The following is a 22,683-nucleotide window of genomic DNA, read 5'->3' on the forward strand; positions in this document are numbered from 1 at the left end:
AATTTCATGGGTTTCTGTGAAATTAAGTTTAATCTTCAAAAGGAGGGGCTGGTTGGTCATGATGTCTCAAGTATAAATGAGAAGAGTTGGACAACCTGAGTGCTGGACTGATATCCATCAAATATTAGAATAACCAGAGGAATGGCTACCCAAGATGAGAAGATGTGGGGAAGGGTGGGACATGTACCAGGTGAGGAAGCAGCTACACAAATAATTAAGGTCACACAATAAAGGGGCTACAATGGATGTAAAACAATGATTTATAAACTAAGAATGTTATCAAACTCAGAATTCAAGTCCTTTTCTCTGAGTTTCTTTTAAGATATCTGGTCCTTCGCACAAGTTCTAGTTGATCTCTAAGTGCTAAAGGTATCATAAAAACCTTTGTGAATTTAATTAGTTTTTAGCTGATTGGAAAATTTCTAGAGAAAAACTGGAAAACTATTAAATGAATTTCACTCGGTGGAATTTTACTTTCACAAGCTTTGGTTGTTATGACATGAAGATGGGTAGTTTATATCTAAGATTACTTTTAACTTTATTACAGATAAGGAAATATAGACAAAGGGAGAGTAAACAACTTGTGTTCCAGGGCACACATGTAGTAAGCCCTAGAGGTCGGATGTAAGCCTAGTTCCTCTCTCCAGAGCCAGTGCTCTTTTTATTGGGCCTCAGTTTCCCATATAGAAAATGAGGGAATTGGAACACATGATTTCCAAGATTCCTTCCGGCTTTATCCTATGACTAGCCTTCGGTCCCTGAAGCCACAGATGAGGTGACAGAGAGGATGCCTTTCTATGGAAATTAATCAACTGGGAGAACTAATACCTTGCTAGACAGAACAGCTTCCCTAAGTCAAAATCTCTAGTCAAAAAAAAACTGAATTCATCACCTACTTTATGAATTCAGTAAACCTAAATTTATGCTATGTATCTTTCTACATATAATAAAGAGTAACAGTAAGTTAATTTACTGAACTTCAAAAAGTTAATGGTTTTCAAAATCTTTTCACTGGAATTTTTCCACTCAATTGAAAACCAATTAAGTTTACAAATCTATAATACCTTTAGCAGTTGGGTGTCACTTAAAATTTATACAAAGGACCAATTCAAATTTCTTAAACATATTTAAAATTAGGAGTATCATTAATCTCCAAGGAGCATAAGAGAAAAAGAAGAGGTTTTATTTTTACAAGGTTGGGAACATTTTGAAGATCGCTAATTTAACAGAGGTGCTTCTAGCAGGGCACTTGTCCATGAGCATGGTTATATATATAATTCATGAACAGTATCTATCGATGCTGTTACACTAAATCCTGTGGGCAAATCAGCTATGTTTCCAAAGAACTCTTCTTTATGTATGGTTACAAGTAAACTTATGGAATTTGAGGATATCATGGGTATGACTTAGGAGAGAAAAAATTATCAGTGTATTTGCAAGTTTGTATAATCATTGTTTCCATACGCTAAGAAAGCCTCCAGCACTGAAAAATAGCATGAATGATTTTTTCCATACTAGGTAATAAACAATCTGAAGACACAGAGTGAGAAACATTTGTCTCCTGTTTATGCTGCTTCATTCACACCTTCATTAACATTAATTATTTCTTCATGCATTCTACAAGAGAAAATTTCAAAAACAACATATTTGCAAAATTTAAACAAACCAACAGTTAAAAACACACAAATATGCTCTCATACCTACATCATTGTTTATTAAAACTCCAAATGAAAAAGGTAATAAAATAGAATTCAAATTTAAACATATGCAATATCACATATACAAATTAACCAAGTAAAAATAAAATCTGAATGGAATTTTATTGGGGGACAAAGAGCCTGAACATTTGCAGAGTTAAAAGTTAACAGAGAATTTTGATTGATTCTTGTGTTCCTATATATTTTTTTTTCACAAGGACAATGAAAACCCCACAAATTTTATGTCACAGAGTCAAAACACAAATAGTTTATGCTTATCTTCCTCTCTGCTAATAGTATCTTGCAAATTGCCTTTTACATAACAACATACAGGTACAGATTTCAACAAAAATACAAGAACAACAACTGTGGTATATAGAAGGACATTTTTCACTTAAATTCCCACAAAGGGACAGTATACATATACTACCAACATCTTAGGATGACATCAAAAAAAGAGGAGCCACGGAATGTATACTATCATTTCCCCTCCATGTTTATGACACTCTTTCACCAAACTAAGTATTTCTTCAAAATTATAGTCATTATCCACGCCTCCTAACCTGTTTATTATGAACCTTTGCCCCATTCACCTTAAGACAACTTAAAACTTTCTCATCTAAACTGAAGTACATCAGAACAAATGAAAAAAATACTATAGTTTTGGAATATGAACTAAAAATTTCCATGATTATCTTTTCTTTTATCTTCATTTCATAGAATGAATCTCAATTTCACCTTAATGGATATTCCCATACACCTGTTAAAACCTCTGTATATAAAGCAAAGTTATAACTTTCATAAAATGAAACTATACTAAACTGAAATATTCAAATGACTAAATCCACATAAAATTTTAATCTAGTCTTTCCTTTTCTTTCCTTTTTCCTTTCCTTTCCTTTCTGCTTTTCTTTCCTCTTTCCCCTTTCCTTTCCTTTCTCCTTTTCTTTCCCCTTTCCTTTCCTTTCTCCTTTCCTCACTTCTATATTACAATATAGGGTTTTTTAGTTGAAGATTGGGGAAAGGAAGAAAAGGGGAATCATCTAAATATTCTAAATAACTTTACTCTTGAATATAGAATATTTGTATTATATAATCGAAGGGGAGAACTTGCTTTACTAAAAATTTATTGCTATAAATTTAACAGAATGTCCATTTAAAATAAACTTTTCTATCCATGTTAAGAAATATATTTAAACATGTTAAGAAATCTATTTAAACTACTTCTAAACACCTTCTAAACACATTTTAAAGCACTGTATATGAAAGATTACAAAAAAACCTGAGTATAAGTTCATAAAATTTCATATAAAATTATTAGTTTACTAATTTATAAAATTTGCCTCAGTCCCTTCCACACTTACCAGGGTCACAGTTATGTAGTAGCTGACAACAATGAACACTAATGATCTAAAAAAATATAGTTCTCATTCTGTTTTCTCAGCTTCAATTCAAAATATGGCATTCTCACACTCTCTTTACTTCCTTTCTTCTCTCATATCTTCCTTCCTTCTCTCTTTCCTCTTTTTTGGGGGAGGGAGGGGCTAGTTTAAATTCTTTACAGGCTCTAGACCTTCAAGGCTGCACAAATGTACACATATCTGACAGCACCTTATTTGCATCTCTATGCCATCTAAAAATATTTTGTTGGCTCTACCATTAAGTTGCTTTAAAAAATTGAATCATTACTTACATATGCAAGTGAAAAGTAGATTGTCTACTTACACCACAAATAGATGCAGTTTTATATGTTTTCTCCATGGTAAATCAAAATCAAACAAAAGATTTTCAAATTCCCTGCTAGCTAGTTTTACAAATAAGTGTAAAGTTGCTAAATTTAAAATGTGTTAAGTTTTTATCCAAAAAGTTTTATCAAAGCCTAATTAAGAGACCCCAAGGTCTCTAGTTTTGAGATACTTTGCTAAGCAAAGAATGATGTAAAGATTGTAAGTGGCTGAGAAAGGAAGGTTAAGAAGCAAAATAAATAAAACAAGCATTTAGAGGCAAGCTAAACATGCAGAACAAGCAAAGAGATTAGTTTACATGAAGAAGAGGCAACTTACATGGCTGTTGAGAAGAGAGCTTCTGTGAGTAGACAGACCGTCAGACTTTTGCAGCGTCTCAATCGCCATTTCAATCTGATAATAGATGTCATTAAAAAAAGGGCTCAAGACAAGATAGTAATAAAAGGCTGACCAGAGAAATTTTGATAGGTTTGTTCAAGTTCAATTTTTTGCTTCAAAGTTGGCTAATGAATAGATTTCACTTTAAAAAAGTATTTTTCCTCCTCCCTCCACCCCTACCCCACTCCTAGTGGATGATAAGCCCCTCACAAAAGGGAACTACTGTGAACATTTTCTAATTACAGTCAGAACATGGTCCTGAGAACCCCAGCATATTTTTCCAAGGTTATTAAAAAACATTCTTGACTTTCACAATTCAAAGACACAGATGTGGAACAGAAACTACTCTCCTTTTCTGTATCCTCCCACCAAGAGAGTATTCAATATTTGTTCTCTTCTGCCATGAAAGGAAAATGTTATTGCAGATCTTGCATTTAATGTATTATAGTATTTTAATGCTAATGTGCAAAGAAATCTTTGCAAATGTTCAAAGAGATACTCCACCCACCCCCTTTTGTTTTTGCCTTGCATGCAAACTGAGCTTTACATGGGTGCTTCCAAAATATCATTAGCATGTACTAATATGCTATAACTGTATTACGTCTTATCCTACAGAACATATGAATCTCATCCTGTCATGGGGTGATGGTGATACAGACACATCAGAAGTGACAGTAGAAAAGAGATAAAAAAGAAAAACAATATAGAGCCAACAGAGACAGGGTGATCACAGAAACTGTCTTACCATTTGAACTCATTGTCACATTAGCAAGAAATCAATTTGTCACGTAATAGGTGAGAATAAATATGACTTTTTGTCTTGCTAAATTCATACTATCTTTTACTTAATGAAATTCTTAAATGACTTCTACCTCCTACTTTAAGATAACCAGTTACAGAATGTCAAGTGAAATAACCAAAATTTTGGCCATGTAATTGAAAGGAAAAACCATTTCATCTTTGTAATAATCTGATGAAATTTAAGGTTGGAATCAGGAAGACATAGATAGGTTAAAGTTCTGTCTCTGATGCACATGTGACTACTGGCATTACTTAATCTTTCAGTGTCATACACTATGCTGAAAGACTATATAATTATAGAAGGATTGCTGAGAAGCAGGTTTGGAGGAGTTCCCACACCTCACAAGTCCTACGTTACTGATGAAATCACAGGTCTACCCCCAAATTCTCCATGATGAACAGGTATGACAAATACTTTAATGGTAATTTGTATAAATGAGATTAAATTGGATGATTCATTTGAATATGTACCAGAAACTATAAAATGCTACAAAATGTATGCTATCATTATGATAATACTTTTAACAATTTTGAATAAATAGAGCATATTTTGGAACTCTCATGAATTTCTTGTGAAAATATGTGGAATGGCAGACAATAGCATAATATCGAGGTTTTGTTTTCTCTTTTTAATTTCCAGGGTAAGCACTGCAGGGGGCCCTGGTTGCATTTGTATTCCCTCTCCTGACTATCTTATCCATCTGTAAACTGGTCAACTGGGCCAATTCTTTAAGGAACCTTGATACAATATTAACACATAAAAAAAGGAGATTGCCTACTTCTATTACACATTGATGCAGATAACTTTGTTTTCTCTGTAATAAATCAATGCCAGAAAAGATTTTGGTTTAAAGACCTCAAGTTAGGGGAAACCTGCTCTGCCAGGCTTTCCTTACAACTATGCAATTATGGTAGGTAGCATAGCACAGGCTTTATTTTATAGCTGAGTAAACTGAGGCTGAGAGAGGATAGTTATTTGCATATAGTTACCTAACTAGTAAATCCTGAAGTTAGCATTCGACACTATGTCTCTTGATTTCAAATCTAGCTATGATTTCTATGTTGTGCTTCAGTAAGCATTTCTGTTGTTCCATAAAGGATGCTCCCTGGCTCCCTTGCTTTCATTCTAGGCTCTACTTATTTTAAAAACAAATTTATTTTTCGTGAGGCAATCGGGGTTGTGACTTGCCTAGGGTCACACAGGTAGTAAGTGTCAAGTGTCCGAGGCCACATTTGAACTCAGGTCCTCCTGACTCCAGGACTGGTTCTCTATTCACTGTGCCACCTAGCTGCCCCTCTAGGCTCTACTTTTACAAATATAAATAAAAGATGACCAGTGGGTTTATCCATGGTACATTATCCAAAATGGAAAACTAAACCATATTTTTGAAATACAGTAATTTTATCCCTATTTCTCAAAAACTTATTCTTAAAAATAATTTATCAACCATTTTAAACATTAAAAAGTAAGCATGCTTTACAACTATTTACATGAATCTCAACACATGAAGTGTTCATTGCAATTTATCTGTTACTACTCATGTCTACTTGAGCGTTTTTTGTCCATTCTTCCCATGTCTATTTGTATACTTTTTCCTCCTTCACAATCACACTGAATGTATCCTCTGATCTGGTTCTGTTTTCTTCAATTTACACTATTCTACCTACAGGTCTTCCCAGATTTTTTCATATACCTCACGCTACTCTCATTATACACTTCCATTATAGTGAGAGATCATAATTTGTTGTTATTTCCCATTTGTGCCTAGTTGCTTCCAGTTTTTCTCACTAATAAATAATGCCACTCCTCTAAATATTTTGGATAGAAACTTCTTTTCTTTTGGATAATACTCTTCGTGGGATATTTCCACTGATGGTGATACTGCTGGGTCAAGCACAATGACTTTTTGGGTAACTTTTTCAGCGTGTTGTCAGCATGCTCTCTAAACAGATCTTGCCAATCAGCAATTCTAGTAGCAATGTATGAGATTTGGCATCCTTCCCCTCCTACCTGGGAAGTTGATAATGCAAGCAAACAGCATCTGATCAGAGTCTCTGTCTTGCTGGTTAGGGGAGGTGAGTAAATCTATAGTTCCATAAATTAAGGGTCTAGTCATCTGTGTGCCGAGTAGAAGACTGCTTAGAAGATTCCCTTTTCCTACTACCCAACCTGCTCTCTCACTCCCATTAATTTTAGCCTTTTGCCTCTTTTCCACATCCCTAATATTACGGTACCTTCCCCTCCCATTGTGTCCTATGGAGCACCCTTCTATTGCTGAGAAACAGCCTGTCTTACTAGATCTCTTTTCTCAAACTCCTTCCTGCTCCATGCAATCATAGAAAACTGGCTCCTCTTAGAAGAGACTATAGCCCTGCCCACCCTTTCCCATATAGAATGCTTCTTCTCTCTTGTCCCAGGAGGAGAAGACCTACTCCTTGCTCTTCCCTGCCAGTTCTAAATCCTCTCACTGCCACCAATGCATGTTTTCCTCCATCTGGACTTATCACCCCATCCAGATTCTAGGAACACTAATCTACTTTGGCTCAGGTCATTCCCCTTCCTTTTTGCATTCAATACCTAGTTCACACTCTTCTTCCTCTCTACCTCAACTCCTGCCCAATATGCATGTTGAAGTCCCCTCAAACACACCTCATCAACCTCCTCAACTCCCATGTGATCTCTACCTTCATTCCACCTCAGTCAAACACAAGAAGAGTCATGCTCTTGATCTCATCATCTCTCCCAAGTGCTCCATTTTTATTATGAAAAACTCTGAAATTCTTCCATCTGACCATAACTTCCTGTTCTTTTATTTCTCTTGATGTCTCATCCTTCCTAAACTTATTGTCCATGCTCATCAAAACTTCCAGTCATTCTCCACTTCCCCTCTTCATCTCTTTATCTCTTTTCATCTCTCCCTCTTTCTTATTTCATCAACCCTGCTCAGGCTTTATTTTGCTTCCTTTGAAATTCTGATGCAATAATTAACCAGTTCAACTTTCTGCTGATCTCTGTATCCTTGAATTCTTTGTCCTGCAAATACTCAGAATCCTTTCTCAAATCTCAATCCTGGTTCCCCTACCCTCTGCCTTTTCTACTTCTACTCATGTGTTGTTGAATAGTGCTCGAGCAAATCATTCACCCCTGACAACTGGGTCCGGTACAAAATTATTTCCTTCAATCTCAATGAGCCCCTCATTGCTTTACAGCCATAATTTTACTCTTCTCCAATTTACTTCTTATAATCCCCCATCCTCCATAGCATCTGTTCCAAACCTACTCTTTTTTTCAGAAAGCTACCTATGTTACTCCCTCCATCCTCCTCAGCAGAGGACCTCACTTCATATATTATCAAAAAAAATGGAGGTTATTTGTCTGCCAAAGTCTCCTTCTTCGCCTTCGTTCTGTACTACAAATTCCCTCCATATCTTTCCTGACTCTTTTCTCCTTAGTTCCAGTCATGGACAAGAGTTAGTCTTTTTATTTACAGTTTACACATGCTTCACACAGCTGTCAAACTGATGTTCCTAAAGCACAGATCTTGCCCCGTTACTACCTGGCTCAAGAAGCTTTAATGGCTCCCTATTGCCTCTAGGAAAAAAATACAAATGCCTTTGAGCATTTAAAGCCCCTTGTAATCTAGCTCCAATCTGTTTCCAAACTAATCTCATACTGATCTCCCTCAAATACTCTATATTCCAGGCAGCTAGGTTGAACTTAGGGCTGGGCCTGGAGTAAGAAAGACTTGAGTTCAAATGTGACCTGCCACTTACTTTATGTGTGATCCTGGGTAAGTCACTTTCACCTCTGTCTGTTTTAGTTTTCTCAGATGTGAAATGGTGTGATAATAATAGCATCTACCTTGTAGGGGTTTTGTGAGGATTAAAGAAGATATTTATTTGTAATGAGTTTTGTAAACCTCACACACTATATAAATGTTAACGAATAGTAGCTATTATTATCTATGTTCTAGCTAAATCTCCTACTTGCTTCCCTCCAGATAATGAAATTCTACCTGTATTTTTACACAGATAGTCTTTTGTGTCTGGAATGCTCTCATTCCTTACCTCTACCTCAAAATCCCTATCTTCCTTCAAGCACAGATCAGATGCTATCTCCTATAGGTGGTCTTTCTTCAGCTTCCCGTTTGTTAATGCTCCATGACTCTCTCCCCACCACAAAATAAAATATTTTATATTTATTCTGAATGTATTTGTATATGGGAGGTAATGTGGCATACTGGATCAATAACTGGTTCTGGACTCTGGAAGCCCTGATATCAAAGCCCATCTCTGATTGACATATACTGGCAGTAACACTGGCAAAATGCTTGACCTCCCAGTATAAACCAGGGCTTCTTAAACTTTTTCCACTTGTGACCCCATTTCACATTTTTTGGCAGTTGCTTGGCCTGAGGGCACATGTGATACAAAGTGTATGTGCTTTGTGTTCAGAACCAAAGCTGCAGTGAAGTTGCATGATGCAACATGGGCAAGCACTGCCAGAAACACCTCGGATTCATTATGCATTTTATTTTTAATTAATTTTTGGTCGTTGCGTGTTCAGAAACCTTTTACTGTTGCCAATTTTGTGTAACCCACAGTTTAAGAAGTATTAGATTATAAACAACAGGCAATGCTCTCACATTTGAGCTTCAGAACTGCTGTTGAAAAGCACTGGTAGCAATTGCATTCTCACAGAAAGTTGCAAGTTGCTTACATTTAAAAAAAATCACAAGTTTGGCCCCTATAATTTACATATATTTATTTACGTACATATTGTCCCTTGTTTCCTCTCCCCTAAAGTAACTTCTTCCAGGACAGGGATTTTTTTTTCATGTTCCATTACCTAGCACAGTGCCTGGCACATAGTAGGTCCTCAATGAATACTTGTTGAATTCAATGCATATGTAACTCATTTTTTTCCACATTCCTACTAGTATTGAATTATTTTTTGCCATTGTCATGGGTAGGGAGCAGTACCTGAAAGTTATTATTTTAATTTGCATCATAAGTGATGTTGAACCTTTTATAAACTGATTTTAAAATAAATATTTTCCATTTCCTTGTCTGAAGATTGTTAATATGCTTTGACCATTTATTCATTTGGAATTAGGTCATAGGATCACAGAGATAAAGCTTAAGAGGGACCTGAAAGGCCTGTGATTTTTCCATGCCTCAGAAGCACTGGAGATATTACAGATGAAGAAATTGTCACCCATGGAATTTGAATGATTGGCCCAAGGTGACACAAGGGAGTCAGAGGTGGGATATAAACCCCAATCCTCTGACTCAAAAGCTAAGGCTCTTTCCACTGTGCCACAGCATTGACCATTAACATTTTTATTAGTTCCTCATATGTTTCAAATGCTGTTTAAATTTATTATATTTTCCATCATTGTTTTCCATAATATTATTTTCACTGTTTATTAGTTTTTATTGTGTAGAATTTTTAATTTTAATATAATTGAGTCCATTGATCTTGTTCCAAATAATAGAAAAAATGCATCTCTCCCTCTACTATTGAGATAAATACATTCTATTCTATATTATCTTTCCTATTAGAAGTGTCTCATGTTGTTTAAGGTAAAGATCGTTATCTTTTTTTGCCACTGTTCTAACTTCCTCAACTATATGTTTTTAAACAATTAATCCTTTCCCTAGTTTTTATTCTCTATAGGTTTACTGGACACTATTCTTTTATATGCATTTGTCTCACTATCTAGAATCTTCCTATTTTTGTTCCTTTGACCTATTTATTTATTTATTTTTGGCCCAGTGGGAGGAGATTAATAGAATGCTAGATTACTAGATCTTGGAGGGACTTTAGACTCCTCTATTTTCATTGTCCTATGTGACTTGCCCAAGGCCATATAACTAGGGGTTAGCAGGACAGGGGCGACTAAAACTCAGGTCCTTGGATTCCACATTTATTGTTCTTTACTATACTATATTCCTCATAATATAGTTTTTAATCATTGTTATTTTGTTATACATTTCAATTCTGGAAGTATAAATGCACACTTCAGTTTTTTTGTTTTCTCAGAATGCCGTTTGATATCATTATTTTGCTTTATAAATTCCATTCTAGTAATGTTTGGGGAGCATGATGTTGAGTATGGAGAAAGTAGTCAGTGGTATCTTAGAATTTGTAATTCACTGAGACTCAGTTTAACTCTGTGTTAAAAGTTGTGAGGGATAGAAGTGTTAAAATTATGAAGGACAGAAGGATGCCCAAGAAATATTAATGACATGCACCCTCTCCCCTATTAATCTCTGTAAGTCAGAATCCTTCTTGGATATCTCCAGTTGTTACTAATTATCTCTTCCCTCCTCAATCCCCTTGTATTTACTTATCAGAGTATGCACTGCATCCTCCCGGTACAATATCAGCTCCATTAGGGAAATTACTTTTGTTATTGTCTTAGTATCCACAGAATCAACCACAGAACCTTACGCATGATAGACATTCAGCAAATTCTTAATGAATTGAACTAAAGAAATATTATCCTCTGACCTAGAAGAGTACGTAAGACAGAAATAACTATAATAGTAGGTGATAAGTGGCACACCAAATAATCACTGATTATAAGAGCTAGAGGAGACTTTGAGACCATCAGAGGCCACTGGATCCTATTTATCCTTTCTCTGGACTCTTTGAAATCTGCTGTCCCAAAATCCAGAGTGCATTTTGGCTTAATTCTGATTTTCCTTTGCTCCTTCATGAACTCTGACAGAATGGTCACTTACTCTCAAGATTTCTGTCATTTCTATTTCAGTGACCACATGTCCATTTCTGGTTAATAGCATTTCCCCTTGTCACTTCTTCCACTTTTGGAAGGACAGAATTAGCATTAAGATAAATCAGGAATTTCTCAGTGGGTTTTACTTCTGGCAGAGAGAATTCCAGCAGATATCCAAATAGCTAAAGGCTCTCAGCAATAAAATAAAGTAATTTCAAGGTAAGAGTGTTGGAATTGGAAACACCTATGTTGAAATCCTACCTTCTACTAGATGGTGCACTGGATACAGTGCTGGACCTGGAGTCAGGAAGACCTGAGTTCAAATCTGATCTCAGACGCTTACTAGCTGTGTGACCCTGGGCAAATTACTTTATCTCTGTTGCCTCAGTTTCCTCATCTGGAAAATGGGAATAAAAATAGCACCTTTCTCTCAGGGTTGTTGTGACGATCATATGAAATAATGATTATAAAGCATGTAGCACAATGCCTAGCACATAGTAAGCACTATATAAATGTTAGCTATTATTACTAAGTATATGATCTCCTTTAATTTGCCTTTCAACTCACTAAATCTGGCTTCTCTCCTTACCACAATGGAAACTATTGATCCTGATGATCAAATTATTGCTAAGCCCAATGGCCTTTTCTCAGTCTTCATTCTTGACGTGGTTTTTTTTTTTTTGACAATGTTGGCCACCTTCTCACTCCTCTCTTCCCTGGGTTTGGTTTTCATGAAAATATTCTGTCATGGCTTTTTTCGCCCAACTGTTTGACTAATTGCTCTCAGTCTCCTCTGCTGGATTATTATCCAGGTCATATTCCCTATGCAAGACTGTATACCAGGACTTGTCCTAGACCATTTTCTCTTCTCTTTCTACAGTATCTCTTAGTGATTTTGTAAGCACCTATGGGCTCAATGATCATTTCTATGCAGTTCATCTACACACCTAGCTCTCATTTCTCCTGAGCACTAGTTTCATATTTACACCGGACATCTCAACCCCGCTGTCCCATAGGCTTCTCTAATTCAGCATGTTCAAAACTAGGCTCATTATTTTTCCTCAAGACCCATCTCACTTCCTAATTTCCCTGTTTCTTTCAAAGGGACTATCATCCTTCTAGTCACCCAGGTTTACAACCCAGACTCATCCGTGACTCTTCACTTCCATCACTTTTCCCTACTCCATATACAATCAGTTGCCAAGTCTTGTTGATTCTACTTTCATAACATCTCTCATATCTTTCCCTTTCTTTTCACCTCATGACCTCTTTCATTCAGGGATTCATCATTTTTCACATGGATTATTGCAATACCCTCCTAACTGGTCTCCCTTCATGTTGTTATAGATTCATAGAGCTGGAAAGGATCTTAGTGGTGATCAAGTTCAACTCATTCATTTTACAGATGAAAAAAGGAGCAAAGAGACTTAGTGACTTGTCTAGGGCCCTACATCCAGTAAGTTTCTGAGATGAGATTTGAACCTAGGCCTTCTTAAATCCCAGTTCATTGAACTCTCTACTGTACCAGGTTGACACCCATATATGTATCTCTTCCCTCTCCAATGCATCCTCCAGATAGCTGCCAAGTTGGCAGTTCCAAAGAACAAGTCTGACGATAATACCCTGCTCAAAAAGCTTCCGTGGTTCCCTATTACCTCTAGAAGAAAAAGGGAACTCCGCTGGTTGACATTTAAAACCCACCACTCCCAGCTGATTACACATTATTCTACCTTGTGGAGGCTACGCTATATGGCTAAGCTGGTTTGTTTGCTGTTCCAGATGTACAACATTTCATCTCCTTTGTCCCTGCCTTTGCACATACGATCCTCCAAGTTTAGAATACTCTCTCTTCTCCTTTTCACTTCTTGCGACACTCTCCCTAAAAAGCTAGTGGTTATAACTATAAGAGGTCTTTCATATTGCTAGTTATCAGTCCCCTAATTTTTTGAATCTGATATCCCTCCTCCCTCATCCCTTTGCATTTAATTTGTTCATATTCTTCATTTATCTGGGTTTTTGAGAAAGAGTGGGACAAGATCAAGCAGTATTTCAGAAGTTAAATCTGGCATCAGTATGTTCGATGGAGTAGAAGAAGCCAGTTAGTCTAGAAACAAAGATTCTAATTCAAGATGAAATGCACGTGTGGTAATAATGTCCTGAACTATGGTACTGACAGAGTATTAAAGATAATGTGTAAAGTATTATCTATAGATTCAGGAGGTAGGGAATTTTAAGTTGCAAACTTGGTAACATCTTGTTTTTACATGGAATAAATGTAATTGTCTGATGACTCTCAGGGAAGCATGGTGTGACCTGAATACTGAGTCTAATTTTTTCCTGTTCATTTTCTTTTCATGCAATCTTAATTTTCAAAGTACTGACAAAGCTTATGATTGAAAATGCAACTTTGCTAGAAGTAATTATAATCAGATTGGTAGCAAAGGCACTCACAGTCAAAGAAACAAATTCTAAATCTCTCTGACGTCTTTCTCCTTTGACCTCTTTCTTTTACCTCACTTTTTCTTTTCTATTTATCTCTTGTTTCTTTCTAACTGATTATAAAATGGGACTACTGATGAATCCCACAAGATCTCTATTTTAGTAATACTGGTCTCCTATCTGCATCACTCATCTGTAAAGATATATGGAATTTATTCCTTTTACGCTGCTGCATCAGGGAATCCCTGATTTTCCCCAAATCATAGCTTAGGTATCATCTCCCAAGTGAGACCTTTCCTTATGCTGCCACTCACTCTACTCTTAGAACTCTCTCCATCTTGAACTTATTTTATTTTTATGTACTTTGTATTTACTTGTATATTTTATGCTTGTGCATATTATATAACCAATTGGAATTCAAGTTCCTTGAGGGCAGGTATGATTTTGCTTTTGTCTCATACCCCTTTAATCTTAACAAAGTAGGTGCTTAATCAATGTTTGTTGAATTCAACAAGGATTTTTAGAAGTTGTTTTATTTAAAATCTTAGGAAGACAGATAATAGATGAAGCAGGGTACTTAAAAAACTGCTTTGAGAAAGCTTGGCAATGTATATAACTAAGCAAAGTCATCCCAAATGGAATGAGGACTACAAACAGAAGAAAAACAGAGGAAAAAATTGGAAAATAAATTTGCACAGTGAAACCCCTAAACTTGGACCCTAATATCAATGTTCTAGATAAGCTTAGAGAAGAGGTAGAAATGGCACTGAAAAGAACAAGGACAGGAAAACCAATCAGGTTAGACCAAGTACAGTTAGAGGAAATTTATGCTGGAGGTAATACAATTGAGAGATTATGGAGAGGGCCAATCTACAAGGTATCTGAAAGAGGGAAAGAGACTAAAGGTATGGGAAAAATCTCAGACTTTATTAATACCAAAAAAGTGATCAAGAGAACATCTACAACCACCAACCTACTGTACATATCTATTCTTTCAGCTACATAAAATCTACATGACAGTCATCTGTGCATGATTTGGGGGCATCCTCCACAAGGGTGTAAGTAAAAAACAAGCAGCCTTTCACAAGTGATGTACAATGTGGACCACACTTTGCCATTTCACAACTAACTGAAAGATGTAGAAAATATAAGATCCCATTGTGCTTATTGTTTATTAATTATTAAAAAAGCATTTTATTCAGTAGGGAAAAAGCACCACCTCATAGGCTCTTTTCTAATAACATGTCTTCTAAATATAAATCAAGCTCATCCAAGACTCTTTGGAAAATGTATAATAAAAATCTTGTTCAATGACTCTTTGATAATAAACCTCAGGTGAGGCATTAAAAAAGGGAGATATGTATGTGTTTGCCAAAGGTATTTGCCACTGTGATGGAGAAGGTCCAGCATAGATTTCAGGCTTTAGAGGGATTCTCTGTGGATGATAAGATGTTCCAGTCACTTGTTTGTGAATGACACTGTGTTAATTGCATAAAGCTCCAGAATATCACGGAGACTCCTACAAGAAAGTTATAGTGACCCAAAAGAGCTTTGCTGAGCAGATGAAGAATGTTTATTGCCCAAATTTCAACATGGACATTCTATAGAGTTTGTCTAACAACACGTATGTATCTAGGACAGTCAGTACAGATCGATAATGAATTGGGGCTAGAGTTGAACAAGAGGAAGAGGGTGGTAGAGGGCAGTACCCACAATGCGATTCTATTAAATGATATATTTGTAAAGTATTTAGCACAATACCTGGCACATAGGAGGTGCTATAAAAATGCGAATTCCCTTCTCTTCTCTTTTCCCCCGTCTCTAGGTATTGAAGTTGCTACGTCGGTGGCATGCTTAACCTTTGATTTTATCTTCTAAACATGGATAATTTTTTTTTAGCTATGAGAGTTGTATGTTACAAACACTATGTATATGTTTGGGAATGGCTAAAATATAATCCAATACTTAGAAAATTGGGGTTCTATCTCACTATAAATGAATCTCACTCTCAGTAGTTGCTTATTACAGTATAGTGCTTACAGAGTAGGCTGAGATGAAAAGGAATTATTACACCATTGTTATCCATCTCTCTTCCAGGTTGGGATATATTTTCCTGTATTAAAAAAAGCCTTTTTTATTTCACAGTCCCTAGGATCCATGAAATCATCATCACTGTGGCTGTAGTTATACTGTTACATACCCTTGGATTAATGATACATACGTTTTAATCTCTACCTCCAATACCTGCTACAGATGATGATTTAAATATTTTGAGTGGGTATTTTAAAGTTATAAAATGCATAGAAATTAAATGCCAAAAGTTCTCAAATTGCTTTATAGACATATTTCAAGGAGTTGTATAAAAATACTAGATTTGCTTTGTGATTTAGAGTTAAAAAATTTGTAATACATAGTTCTGATGCTATCTGAAAATGTAAAACTGTTTTAACATAACTGATACCATGCCTGAGAAGTTTAGCAGGAAGTAACACTTCATCTGAGAAGAAGACATGAGGACACTGAACAAGATAGCTGAGAATCTGCTTCTCTTTCCTCTATTTAAAATCTTAATAAATGTTGATTAATTGATCATTCCCTAGGGAGCTGCTTTTTCTTATTCCTGGGAAGAGCTCCCCATATGATGAAGTTCTTGGTGCTCCAATCATTTTGGAGACCTAGGATTTTCTTTCAGTTGCTTTATGATGGGGCTCTCTACTCAGCCGTAGTAGTAGGGAGTCTCAAAACAACTCTAGAATGGAGAATGAAGCCAAGAGATCAAGGCTTCTTAACTTGGAGTCCATGAAAATGCAAGGGGTCCATGCATAGATTTCAGGGAGTACATGAACTTGAATTGGAAAATTATAATTATTTTCCCTAAGTGCTAACTGAAATTTAGCCCTTTCTTCAATTATGAATTTAAAACAAACATTATTCCAAGAAAGTGTCCGCAGACTTTACCAGACTGCCCTAGGGGCTCAAAACATAGAACAGGTAAAGAACTCATGCAGTAGATCCTGTCTTTCCAAGATGATTTAGAAAAACAAGGCTAAGAAAGAAACTCACTTGAAATACTGCTGCAGCAAAATTAGGATTCCTACCACTTCTGATATAGTTTTTGAGAATAAAAGGTGAAAGATCATAACTGCTAAAGGAATCATATCCAATATGATCTAACAAACATTTATTAAATGAATGAAAAACATTTATTAAGTGCTTACTATTTGCCAAACACTGAACTGAGCCCTGGGAAGACAAATAGGAAAACTGAGACAGTCCCTGCTCTCAAGGAATTTGCCTTCTAATTAGAGGATATGTAGAAGGAAGTTTATGTGCAGTGAGAATGAAAAGGCCTAGAAGTCTTAAAGACAACATGAGAACTTATGGCAAGGCCCAGAGATCCTTAGGTTGAATCAGTGTGTAAGATGACAGCTCCTTGGTGGTCTGGAGGGCATAGAGGCAAGGCAGATGGCAAGGCAAGGTGATCCTGCATCTCACTGGGAGGCATGAAATTGGTGATTATGATCTCAACTAAGCAATGGGAGAAATCAAGCAGTTTGGATTGGACCTAGGCAGCTTGGAATAGGGGTTACATGGAAGGTAAGGGAGTTGACTGCTTCAGGTTGTGGCAGGTTTTTCCCCCACCTCCAGCCCCCAGTCCAGATGTGGTCCAGATGGTCAGGAGCTAGGGGAAAGGGTGAAGGAAAGGGAAGGTACCTACTATGAGTAAGATACTTTAATCAGCAAATTTCTAGGCCATATGTTGTTTGGTAATGTGTTATCTAATAATGATGATGCTGATCTCTAATGCATTGCCAATTCCTGCTGTTTCTACTTTCAGAACACCCCTATTCACATAGCCATGATTTTAGTTAAGGCCTCATGACTTCTTACCTGGACTATAGCAACAGCCTTCTCACTGGTCTCCCTGCCACAACTCTCTCCCAATTCCAATTCATCCCCCACTCAGTTGCCAATATGGTTTCTAAAGTGGAATTCCTTTTGCTCTCTTTCCAGTCTTCTAATGCTTTAATTCCCCTCTATAAGCTCTATAATCCAGTTACAGTGGCCTACCTGTCCTTCTCTGCCCAGGACACTCCATCTCCCTTGTATGGGCCTCTGTACTAGCTGTCTCTCATGCCTGGAATGCTCTCCCTCATTACCTCAGCTTCCCAGTTTCCCCAATTTCCTTCAGGTCTCAGCTCACATCCTCCTTTCTGTAGGAGAGCTTTCCCTATCCCTCCCCCCCAATGCCTTCCCTTCCGAGATCACCTTCCACTTGTTCTGTATCCATCTGGTTTGTGCCTAGTTATTTACATGCCTTCTCCATTAAAAAGTGAGCTCCTTGAGCACGGGGGCTATTTTTTGCCTTTCTTTGTATCCTCATTGCTTGACACAGTATCTGGCAAGTAGCTGGTGCTCAATAAATGCTTGTCTGATAGACTGACTGACATAATGCTTAAGGTTTGCTTGGCACTTTACTCATAGCAACCCTCAAAGTTGATATGCAAAGATGATTAGCCCCATTTTAGAAGTGAAAAAATCGAACCTCTTGAGAAATTAAATGAGTGGCTCATTATATCAATAGCTAGTAAAAATGAGGTGGGATTTGAATCTAGATATCCTGCATGTGGAAAAATTCTGATACCAAAGCTTGCATTCTGGCTATGACAACTGCTTTGCAGTCTTGGGCAAGTCACTTCACTTTTCTTTCAATTTCCTGTGAAATGAAAATAACAACTTAAGCTAGTTCCTCACATGATTGCTATGAGTGAATACATTTTAATAGATACATTTTCTAAGCCTTAAGTTTCTACAGAATTGTGAATACAGGTGATTACTAATAATAATCAAGGGGAAGGTGAGAAGATAATTTGTTGGATATGATGAGGATAAGTCTTGAGCTAGACTAGATGGTTTCTGAGGTTCCTTCCAGTTTTAAGATTCTGCTATTTTGTGAAATCCTCAACGGTTTTAAACTAGACATTTTACAACATGTTTTCTATTTTTTTCTAGGCTCATGGTCTTATAAATTCTACTGTTGAGGAAAAAGAAAGCAACCAAGAAACTGATATGCTGTAAGATTCTAGAGGGATTTGGATGAAAGCATAGATGGCATACTGGAAGAGGTAACTAAAAGCTGGATGACAGAATAAGGATTCCTAAATGTCTTGAAAGGATAGAATGGCTGAACCTAGGAAAATGAAATTTAATGAAGATAAACATAAGATCATAGATTTAGAACTGGAAGGGACCTTAGAGGTCATTGAGTCTAATCCCTCATTTCACAGATGAGGAAACTGAGGCACACAGAGGTTAAGTAACTTGTCCAATGTCATTCTCTTGGTAAGAGTTTGAGACAAGATTTGAACTCAAGCTTTCCGGAATCCCAGTCCTGTGGTCTATACTGTCTATACCATAGTATCTGTTGCAAAGTCTTACCCCTCAGGCTAAAAAAAACCCAAACAACTGCATAAGTACAAAATTGAGGGGGGATAGTGAAAACACAATAGCTCCTGTAGGGGGGAAAGGTGTGGTGTTTTACTGGAATCCAAGCTCATTATGAGTCAATAGCATAACATGACAGCCAAAAGAGTTAATGATCTACATTTGAAGTGATGTGTCCAGAAGGAGGAGATGATAATTTTACCATTCCTTTCTCTAGTCAGGCCACAAGAGTAGTGTCTCAAGTTTAGGGAGCCACATTTTAGAAAGGGTTTGACAAACTAGAGTACAACAGCAAGAGAAAGGCAATCAGGATGGTGATAAAACCAGATCTCATGTTATATAAAATTTGGTAGAAGGAGCTAGGGATGTTTAAGTGGCAGGAAAGATTTAGGGTGGTCAGAACAGTCTCTGAATGTTATATTTAGACATCTGTACAGATGTTTCATTCCAGAAGAATGTAGGCTCCTTGAAGATTCTTGTTTTTATCTTAGTGTGGCAAGCACTTGGCCCAGTTGGCACTTAGTAGGTACTTGATAACTGCTTGTTAAATAAAAGACTGTCAAATGAAAGAGGGATGACATTTATTTTCCTAGGCCCCAGAAGGAACAGCTGAACCACTCCCCTCACCATCTTTCACTAAATCCCTGGCACTAAAAGTGCTGTTTAAGGAGCACAGATATGTTTATATGAAAACAATGCTTGGAAAAATCACTTCAAATTGGAATGGAATGGCTCAATAGAAACTGCTATATGGTAAGGGTTCTTTTCAGTTTTAAAAAACCAAGGGGAGATTCATCTCTCAGGCTTTTATGGACAGAAATGATCTCTTTGTCTTACAAAATTTCCAATCTGATTCAAATAAGTTTGGTCTTTTGGTTATTTATCTAAGCTGAATTTTTTACATTTGGTTAATGGTTAATTTGGTGATATTTGGATAATGTTAACAATGTGCCCTGAGATTTTGGCAATTTTGTGTCTGCTAAAACTTGTTTGGAATACCTAGGGGGATAAAAGTCATTTGCAAAAAAAAAATAGTTTGTTAGGTAAGACTGCCTTTTAAAAGTAAAACTGGCATTCTTTTTCATAAAAACTTCCTGTAATCTTGTAGCATGCTCCATTTCCTCCCTGATGATCCCCAAATATGTGAGGATGAATCTAGACAAGTATGTGATAAAATCAGTTTAAAAGAAATCAGCTATAAAGGCACTCAGGGCCAAATTTATTCCAACATTGGTGCTACAGGAATTTTTCAGGTTAAGATTAAGTAGCAAAAGGTCAACCAAAGATGGAATTCTGACTTAGTCACCACCTTTTGGAGTTTATTTAAAATATGAATAGAAAGCTACACAAAGAGTATTGCCATTTTTTCTTTTTTTCTATCTAAAATATCACTAAAATATGAGTAAATTTATGTGATTTTATTAAGCTCAAATAATGAACGGATAAATTGTTTTTATTTAAAAGAATAATTCTTAATTATTCAGGGGATAAATGTGTAGTCAGCCTGCTCCTTCATTCTCCTACCATAGAGAAATGTGGGTGTGAGTCATATCTCAATGTCACCTTGTGTTAAAACCATTAAGAGAAGGTGGACACAGTTGAGGAAAGAAGGTAAAAATGAAAATAAAACAATCATTTACTACATTACTAACAGATATAAATGTTTAAAAAAAGACTTCTGGAGTATTTGTGGATTTTAATTTTCCATGCTATCTTTGTATTCTATTGTTATGGAAACTTAAACACTAGCTAAGACCGTGTTTCCTTCAAGAAAAGTATTAAGTGGAATGATCTTATTAGCTCCTTAAAAAGTCTTAAAATTCAGTGACAAGGAAAGATTCTTAACACTTTACATGAAACTCAAAATAAAAATTTTATTTTTACTCCATGTCACATACCAGTATATCTAAAAACACTATTTAGTGCTAAATATCTCCTTTAACTTATGTTCTTCTCCTCCATTGCTTCAGCATGGCCTACAGGTCACTGTAGGTTCTTAAAGACTGCCAGAGAAGCTTAGGTTCCACTAGGTCCTACCGAATATGACAGGCCCAGTAAGAGATCATTAGTTGAAAGTCAGGTTAGCTAACAACAGATGGGGCTCATCACTAAGAGACTGGCTGTGAGGCAATGACTTTATTGACCATGGCAACTAGTGAAAAAATCAAGTCAGGTGGGGAGGAGTTGACATCTGTCTTACTGGAGGTATCATCCATGCTTGGGAAATCAGGAAATCAAAGCTCTTTTGAAGTATGAAGTATCTTTCCACAGAGTTTCTTGTCAAATTTAGTGATAGGGAAGGATTTTAACTGAAGTCTAGCATCAGAATTTAAGTCATATGGAACATTTTTATAATGGAAACATGGAAAAGGGGTTAAGAAATATTCTAGACTGCCACGGGTGGGTAGGTAGTACTATGGACAAGTATTACTTTATTTTGAAAGAAATCAATGCCTTGCCTAAGATTTTGAAGGCATGATTAAAACTGGTAAGTCATCCCTTATAAAGCAGAAAGAATGGTCAATAAAACTAAAGGTAAGTAAATTTAAAACAAACGCGTGAAAATATTATAGTTTATAGTTAGCATGTGAAACTCACAGCTCGTGAAATCTACTGCTATCAACAGTTATCATCAAACACTACAGTTAGATTTTAAAAGAAGCTGCATAATTTTATAGACAATGACTACAATTGTTGTGATGCATACTGTGAAAGTGGTAATCAAATCTCATACTTCAATGTATGAGTTGGGGTTGAAAGAAATTTCATCTCTTATTAGGAATAGACAATTGGGAAGTTACACTGTGGTTTCTTTTGCACCATTTTCTCACAAGACATGGGCCAGAAGAGGAGGCAGAAAATGGAACTTGTTGGGAGAATCGTTTTATCTCTTATGTAACTAAGTAGACAGTAGTCAGCTTCCATTTTAAGTCAATACATGGTATATATTTTTGTCTTTATGGCTGGAAAAGCAATTAGTAACTCAAAATTCATAACATATGCAGTATAATAAATGAATCTAAAAGTTGGCTTAGAAGTGAGAGAAAAGATAAAATAGAAGCTGACACAGTAAAATCTTCATGATTTTATTAGGAAATTGTCTATGAATATTACTATCCTTTGTAATCCAGATGACCTATGAAGTGGGAATGAGCTATCTCAATAATTTTATAACACTTAGGATTTCATAATTGTGATTTTAGTTTAAGTGGCAATTTCTCCTTTGTTTTAAAAATTTACAGATCAACTTTATGAGAAATTGATTCATTCTATTCTTCTACTGAATGTCAAGATTAGCCAAGGTCATTTTCTATCTATCTTTAATTCATAGGTTACCTAGAATTCTAAAGAATACAAAACTTTCAGAATAGAACATTTCATACAACCTTAACTACAAAATTTCTGCCTGTAGATCTTATCAGTTAAAATCAGGAA

The 22,683-nt window shown here is 36.2% G+C and overlaps 1 protein-coding gene across 2 annotated transcripts in view; it reads right to left on the reverse strand.

Moving 5' to 3' along the window:
* Positions 1–22,683, reverse strand: part of RFX3 (regulatory factor X3) — a 177,275-nt gene that overhangs the window by 86,770 nt on the left and 67,822 nt on the right. The window contains exon 4 of one of the 2 annotated variants that reach the window (XM_036739384.1): positions 3,761–3,835. The exons of the other annotated variant lie outside the window; for it this stretch is intronic. Within the exon in view, the coding sequence (XP_036595279.1) occupies positions 3,761–3,835 (75 nt within the window). The remainder of the gene's footprint in view (positions 1–3,760; positions 3,836–22,683) is intronic. 2 annotated transcript variants of the gene reach the window in all.

The sequence above is a fragment of the Trichosurus vulpecula genome, chromosome 9, assembly GCF_011100635.1.
Source record: "Trichosurus vulpecula isolate mTriVul1 chromosome 9, mTriVul1.pri, whole genome shotgun sequence".
Taxonomy (NCBI): domain Eukaryota; kingdom Metazoa; phylum Chordata; class Mammalia; order Diprotodontia; family Phalangeridae; genus Trichosurus; species Trichosurus vulpecula.